The following is an 8624-nucleotide window of genomic DNA, read 5'->3' on the forward strand; positions in this document are numbered from 1 at the left end:
TCTGTATAATTCAAAATTACGATATTATTTTCATAAAGGCCCTACTTTTAAGAAAAGTCAAGTTATGTAGCTTGTTATAATTCCCTCATGAGTATGTTTTCTTTAATACTCAAAATACTACAATAGTATCAACAAGAGTACTACTACGTCTTAATCTTAAGTTGGGATCCGAATGATTTATTCAATAACTAGATTCTTGTCGTGCATACTTTATTGTTATTAATTCGTTTATTATATATATAAGGGCCGATCAACTGAAACCTGTTGTTTCCATTATTATTGGTATAGTGTGTAGGAGGATATTTTTTTGTTTAATAGTGTGTAATGGCTAATGTCCCTGTGTGTTGGGTATAGGAATGTTGTTGATACTTCCGTTTTGCAGGTATAACAAGTGAAAGATGGCGTTCAAGATCCCCAATCCGTCCAAACAGGACCAGCATGCCGTTATCCAGTTTCTGAGTGCCGAAGGTTGTCAACCAGCTGAAGTGTTTCGGGGTATGAAAGACGTGTATAGTGAAGCATGCGTCTCCAAAACAACAGTAGTGGACTGGGTCAGAATGTTTCAGAAGGGGCGTGAACAAACCACAGATTATCCCCGTCCTGGTCAAGCCCATGTTGTTTCCACAGAAGACACGCGTGAAAAGGTGAATGCGGGTATAGCTACGGATAGAAGCATTAGTATTCAATCCATAGCGAACGGGTTAAACATGAGTTGTGGTACTGCTCAGAAGATTGTGAAAGATCTGAGGTATCATAAAGTGTGCGCGGAGTGGATCCCCAGGGTGTTGACGGAAGACCAAAAGTTGGAGCGTATGGGTTGCGCCATTGAACATTTGTCACGTTACCATTTGGAACTTAACGACTTCTTGCTGCGCATTGTTGCTGAGGGTGAAAATTGGTGCTATCATTTTGAACCGAGTTCAAAGTCTTCCAGTATGCAGTGGAAACACGCCTCATCTCCACGTCCCAAAAAGTTCAAGACGCAACCGTCTGCGGGGAAAGTTATGGTGTCTGTGTTCTTTGATTGCCATGAACCATTATTGCTCGACCTCAAGGAACCAGGACAGTCTATCAACGCCGCACGCTACTGTCAGACCTTAAGACAGTTATGGAGAGCCATCAAAAACAAAAGGCCTGGTTTATTGACGGCTGGAGTCATTGTATTGCATGACAACACGCGTCCACACCTGCAAACCAAGTGCAGGATTTGTTTCAAGGATTCAACAGGGAAATGTTGCGACACCAGCCCTACGGCTCTGACATTTCTCCTTGTGACTTTCCCATCTTTGGGTCTCTAACCTTTCCGAATCCCGGCTTTTTGGGATATTTTTTAGACTTTCAGTCAAGCAGCTACTGCATCGTCACTATTTATCCTAGGATCAGGGTTCATACCTCATTCTCTTCAGCATAGAGCTGGCTTTCAAATGGTACCACTTGCATGCTCATACCATATACCAGAAGCGGAGAAAATGATGTCAAAGGAAAAATTTCGGAGGGAAAAAATTTTTCTCGAACTTTGGCCCCCCTGGACCCCCCTGTGTGAACGTAGCCATTTAAAAAATCTGATAAATAGTACTTGGCATATTGAATGGGTGTGCCAAATTTCAAGTTTCTATCTTGAATAGTAAGGGCGGGAGAAATTTTATCAAGAATTCCCACAATGCCCCAAATTACCACAAAACACTATGATCTCAGGGAAAAAAAATTCCTGAGACATCCCTAATTACCCTAGGGTCATGTGTCGCCCATATTCTCTTCTGAATAGAACTGCCTTTCAGGCGGTACCATTCACATGTCTCCATCATGTATCTAAGGCGGGAAATTCCCGAAAAAGTGATTTTTTTGGTCTAAATTTCCCTTTTTTCAACTTTTAGCCCCTCTGGACCCCCCTGTTTTAACGCAGAAATCTGAAAAAAATCTATTAAATACTACTCGGTGGACTTAATGTTTATGCACAATTTCAATCTTCTAGGTGCAAAAATAAACCCGCAAAAAAATCAGAAAATGCCCCATATTACCCTATACAGAAGTATATTTTGAAAACAATCACTGAGACATTCCTAATTACCCTAGAATAATAATTTGACCGTCATTCTCTTCAGAATGGAACTTCCTTTCAGACGGTATGACTCACGTGTCTCCATCATGTATGTGAGGCAGGAAAACCGTGAAAAACGGGATTTTTTGGTCTAAAAATCTCTTTTTTCAATTTTCCCCCTCTGGACCCCCCTGTTTTAATGCAGAGATCTGAAAAAAATCTGATAAATACTACTAGGTGGGTTGAATGTTTATGCACAATTTCAATCTTCTAACTGCAAAAGTAAGCCCGCCAAAACAAAATATACCGACCATGTCCCATTTTTCCCTATATAGAAGTATATTTTTCAAAAAATCCCTGAGACGTCCCTAATTACCCTAAGATAATGATTCGACCGTCATTCTCTTCAGAATGGAACTGCATTTCAGACAGTATGACTCACATGTCCCCATCATGTATGTGAGGCGGGAAAATCCTGAAAAACGGGATTTTGGGGGTAAAATATCCCTTTATTCAACCCTTTGCCCCTCTGGTCCCCCCCCTGTTTCAACTCACAAACCTGAAAAAAATCTGGTAAATACTACTCGGTGGACTGAATGTTTGTGCAAAATTTCAATCTTCTACGTGCAAAAATAAGCTCGCCAAAAAATATTGAACATAGGCTTAGTAAATGAAAAAATACATTTTAGACTTATGACGTCATCACCTCCTATGTCTGGACGCAGGAAGGTCTGAAACCATACATAATGTCTTCTACAATGCCTCTGGACTTGAAAAACAAAAACAAAAAAAAAACAAAAAAAAACGGACGAAAAAGCTCAAATAGAAGAGAAATAACGGAATGTACCATGAAAAACGCGTATGGTACAAAAGGTACCATACGATCCCCAAAGGGCTAAAGAAGGCATTGAAAGGTCAGAGACTTCAGTATGACGCTGAGGTTCAGGACGCTGTGCGTGATTGGTTTAATAGTCAGCCGCCCAAATTTTACATGGACGGCATTTCTAAGTTAGTGACACAGTGGGACAAGTGTCTCAACTCTCATGGTGACTTCTTCTGAACAATATTTTTACTGCACGCTAACCATAGACGCCTCTAGATAGTGTAAAAGTTTCCGCTTGAAATAAAATTTATTTAATGAGTTATGACCACTGAACGGATTTCAGTTGATCGCCCCATGCATAAGGAGTTTGTGTCACTGTTAACAGAAATAAGACCACAATATATGTATATAGTGTATATAGTATGTTACTCAACGTATATACGTATTTTTCATACACAGTACATAAGTAAATATATGATCTTTTCGAGGAGAATAGAAACTGTCTATTGCATCAGACTGGCATGGAGTAACATAATTTTTAACACCATCACAGTTTATTTTTCTCGAAAACTGCGTTTGTGAATTTACCCTGTAGGGTGTAATTTTGTTCACTTCAATGTAATCTGTCTGCTGATATGCCTTGCCTTAAACTGATCTTAAACTGATTTTAGACACGGCAAAATAGTTGTGCAATTAGCTCGAAGCTCAAACTATATTGCCAATGTCAAGCCTCGAAGTGGGAAAGAAATCGGTAGCTTATAATTTAATGTTGTTGTGATTATATAACAACATTAATATTATTTTTTTTTTTTTCATAAATTAATGGAATCTCTATAAGTACCTAGGTAATATTTTGACACTTTCAATTGATCGCAATTTCACTATCACTAGTTTCGATAGATTAAGATCAACTACTTTCTTGCTGATCGAATTTGTCGCACGCTGCAATTGTCATACATTGCTATTGTCGTTGATTGCAGTTGTCGTTACACCCAGCGCCTCCTCCCCTTTTACTCCGGAACTAATATAAATTAAATTGTGAATTCACTCTTGTGCAGGGCACATCCTTAAGCAAATAATGTCTCAGTGTAACCAATTCACATCTTAAATTCTTCCCATGGACAAACTTTTTGGAGGAAAGCCTATCGTAGATAAAATGAAACATTCATATTTAGTATTTATTATTATTATTATTATTATTATTATTATTTTGCTATATTTGATTGATCACTCGGTGGGGCAGTCGAAAAAGAGGTAACAGCTTTTCACACCAGTCATCCTGAGTTAGATTTTTCCAGAATTCTCATTACACCATGCAAATGCTGGTACGCTCCTTGACATACAGATACCAGGCTGCTTCCTTCCTGCCGGTTAGTGTGCTCGCCGAGTGACATAATTACTCATACAAGATATGCTAAGGCCATATATGTTTGTAATGTCTAGAAACATATATAAATAAATATATGAATTGCTTGATCTAGTGTTCAACAGATTGATGTAGAAGCTCTTCAACTCTACAATAGAAACCACTATAGGAATACCTCTTCAATTTACGTTGATGTCTGATTTTTTCACTATCTTTGAAAGTGAATAAAGAATACTAGAACAATAGTAGAGAATGTAAACCTAAATTAAAAATAGGGAAATAGATAAGATGATACATTCCTATTCATATATCTACGTAATATATTGAAGTAACACTCAGGAGCAAGAAGCGTGCCCGCGTACCTTTTATATTGCAACCTGTGATTACATGATGGAACTTGTGATTATTTCGTTCAGTAACATATACGCTGAGAAAAATCTGTTCTCTGGACAGCGGTATATATCGTACAAATATATGGAATCCTCTTGCTTACTACAGAAATCAATACGCAGCATACGTTATCCGTATGCTACATAGACACTGCCCTTAGACGTTATATCATGCCGTTACAGGATGTCTGATATCTAACAGTCTTCCTTATATTGCATACATATAGTAATTCGGGGGGAAATGACCATAGGGATGAAGTGAATAGAGTTAAGGGTAGCAAGAAAGCATGATCGGCACTGACCTTGCAAAGTCCCTGTGTGTGCAGTATTTAACATGGGGCTGCAGGCCGGTAGCCAGCCCAAAAATAATTTACCTTTTATGATTCATTTCTTTCTGCGCACGACTTCAGACACGCTGTAAACCATACTTGTATTTTCTGAATGCAGAAGGTCTGTATTATTCATATATAATTTATAATTATCAATCAGCCGTACTAGCATTTCTGTGTAAGAATTTTTTTTTTTTTTCACTTTCATGCTTACTACATTCACTTCCCCCCGCATCACTCTATATGTATGTTTATGTTATATACGTCCATTTGTATGTGAGATCCTGGCCGCCTATATTGTTTCATACGGAAAGTACGTACAGATGGAACACTTATACAGAAAGTATTATAAAACTTGCGTTTTCAGTTACACGTTTGCTGTACGTTAAGTCCAAAAACTTCAGGATTTACAAATGTAACATACGATTTTACGTACGCGACATACAATCTTTTTTCTCAGTGCACTTTACATGTATTAAAAGATAGCTATTCATTTGTTGCATTTTTTAAATATTTATTTGGTTGATTATACGAAGCAAAGTGGTATTGGAAATGAAATTTAGAAGTTAGAGCTTTCGTTAGTAGATACATCTAGCAAGAGTACATAGTTCGATTGTAACGAAATTATTAGTCCGTAGTGTGTTCGGACATATAGTATGTGTGTGTGATAAACAGTAATTAATTAGAAGAAGCAGTTCAATTATTGATTTAGAAATTTCTGGACGGACCAATGGTTAAGTAATCTAAGCCACAAAAAAAAAAAAAAAAAAAAAAAAAAAAGCTATCGAAATTAAATGAAATCCAGTTTTACTCCCCACATTTATGATACTTAGGCTAAAGAAGTCGGATAATCAATGAAAGTGAATAATTACAAAATAGTTGGTAGAATGAAAATTTGGGAGGAAATGGGAAAAAATCCTTGAACACAATGTTGTCCACCACGAACTTATAGAACTTGGAGTTGAACCAGGGACTACTACCAGAGATAAGCGCTCTCCTTCTGAACCATCGTGTCTCCTTCAGTTATTAGGTAAGCAGGCGATCTAAGAAACGAACCTGAAGACTACGAGGTGGGAAAGCTGCTGTCTATCTACGCGTTATTTGAATTCACAACCTACACATAAGTTAACTATTGTATGTGATGTCGAATGATAAGTATATAGCTACTCTTTTAAAAATGACTTATACGCTTAAAGAAAGCTGCCTCTTTTTAAACGTTCTCGATGGTACCGCTCTATTTTTTTTTCTTCTGTGTCTTCTTCTGGTCCAAATAAAACGCTTCTTCCAATTCTCTTTAAGGTTTGACAGACTACATAACGAGATCTGACCTCCACTGACGTCATGATTCAGAATAGCAAACCGCACATTAATAAATTTTTCAAAAAACGGAGCCTTTTACATATTTTATCTAACCAGTTTGCATGTGCTTCTTGAATGTATGTGCGTGGGCGAAAGAGGGCGCTGAGAGAGAAAAAAAGCAAAGATAGGAAAATATACATATATATATATAGATTGAAAGATTGAAATGGGAACAGCGAAGGAAAGAGAGTAAGAGATTGAAAAAAAGAAAAGAAGTAAAAATTGAAAGATGAAAAGATAGGTTTGGATATCAATGATTCATTTTTCGCTCAAACGAAAGAGAAAAGCTTTCTTCTTTTTCTAGATGAGAAATGATTGGCGAAGAGCTAAAATATTGAAGAACCTCGAAACTAGTTTTTCGCAAGTAATATATATAAGTAAATAGTGCACATTCTCGTATTAGAGTAGCAGTTCTGTCTTAATATTGATAAATTTCGTGATCAAGTAGACAAAAAATATCCATTTATGATGATCATTACTTAATACAAGGAAAACTGATTTATTAAATTAAATTAAATTCGTAATTCACTATCTTTGATGATAAAGTTAGGTCAGCTTTAATGTTAGATTACGAAAGAAAAGCGATTAAAACGGTTATATTTTCTAATAGATTAATATATTCAATTTGCCAATTCAATCGATAGGTAAATATACTATGAATTAAACTATTTTGTTACTAGATCTACTATAAACGAGGGGTATTCAAATACAATCCATTTATTGGTATTTAATTGCATGGCGAATATCCGTCTAGCAATACTGATCAACCATAATTGAAGAACACGATAAGAATGGATTTTCGTACATATGTATAGGATTTATGGGAGATCCTTGTTCGATTCTCGGCGGGAGTTCATTTGGTTCGGATTCCATATTAAGCTGTACGTCCACGTCTTATATAGCCTCGCTGCTGAAAGGAACGTCAAACTTAAAAATCAATCAATCAACGTTTGGGATTTGCATGTGCTGTTGTTTTTGGAATTTGGAGTTTTTCTCAGCACCGAGGCTATATACGACGTAAATCTAAAGCTTAAGATCGAATCCTCTCCGCCATAATAGGTTCAATGCTCTTCCACCAGGAACCGAATCTTGGATCGCATATTCCAAAGATGCGCGCGCTAGCCACTAGACCAACAGGGTTAGCAGAATTTCAATTTTCCGGAGTTGTGACGAAGGATATTTCCACTACAAGCAAGAAGATTTTTCACATAGCTGAAAGTCATAAATAACAATATACAAAGTGGCCAAAAGTTGATATACAGTCCCGTACTGATCGGTCATGACATTTTATATCATTTACCTACTTATTATTATCCATAAGGTATTGACTTAGTTTCTTCCTTATCTATTCTTAATTTATTTTCACTTATAAGTCAAGCTCGTAACAAACCAAACCAAATAAATTCATTATCTTAATAAATTAAAATATACTTGATCGATGCTAGACTATATACCTACTTTTGGGCCACCCTATATTTCATCTACAGCAGTAAACCACATAATTCCTATGAAATACAAACGAGCCAGTTTCACGAATTCTTGAAACCCAACATCTCATGGTTACAGTTTATCATCTGTAAGAATTTGGGAGCCCACTGGTCGCATAGCTTGTGATATCCAAGCTTCTTCACTACGGTATGAGTACTCAATGTGCTTATGTTGAATGCCAAAGACAAGGGGTTGAATTTATCTTCTATCAGCGACATTTGCTTCCCAACTGCCAAAGGAAGTCCTCTGTTTATAATCAAATAGGCTTGTTTTCGACGGGACTTAACTGTTATTTTTGTTGACGAGATGGGTGAGTTACGTTAAACTTCACGGTGAACAAACTGTACATAAAAACTGATTGAAAGAGATATACTCCCGTCTTATAAATAAATTTGTGATAGTTTTGGATTTTAAGTACTATGAAACTGATCTATCTTCGGAATAATTCTTAAGTAAAATTGGGTAGTTAACTGTTGAAGTAATTTAGTAAAGGTAAAGTAACGGAAATAGGGATGAACCTATTTGTACAGTGTGGAAATTAATTATTACTGCTGTAAGAGTATTAAATAAATATTTATGAAAGAGTGATACGGTTGGTTAATAGTACTACAACATACTATGTTATTATGCTAAAACTTTGTAATCATATAATTCGGTTAATTGGAAAATATTTGATTGAGCTTACTTGAATTTTAATTGCAAACATTAAAACACGTTGTAAAATACGTAAAACTCGTAGAACAATACCAAAAGAATTAATTACTCATTCATTTTCTACAAGAGTTTTGTAACACATTTCAGGAAACATTTAAGCTCAGTCCACAGCAGAAGT

The 8624-nt window shown here is 36.4% G+C and overlaps 1 protein-coding gene across 1 annotated transcript; it reads left to right on the top strand.

Annotated features, from left to right (window-relative positions):
* The first annotated feature begins 398 nt into the window (after window positions 1–398).
* On the top strand, window positions 399–1298 carry LOC145685292 (histone-lysine N-methyltransferase SETMAR-like). The gene has a single exon (XM_081757662.1). It carries the CDS (start codon window positions 399–401, stop codon window positions 1296–1298), a length of 900 nt encoding a protein of 299 aa, XP_081613788.1.
* Window positions 1299–8624: the final 7326 nt, after the last annotated feature.

The sequence above is a fragment of the Thermobia domestica genome, chromosome 5, assembly GCF_964235325.1.
Source record: "Thermobia domestica chromosome 5, izTheDome1.hap1.1, whole genome shotgun sequence".
NCBI classification, from domain to species: Eukaryota; Metazoa; Arthropoda; class Insecta; order Zygentoma; family Lepismatidae; genus Thermobia; species Thermobia domestica.

What these genes read in the sequence shown, in the direction of transcription:
- LOC145685292 (XM_081757662.1), top strand. Translation starts at nt 399, where the DNA reads ATGGCGTTCAAGATCCCCAATCCGTCCAAACAGGACCAGCATGCCGTT.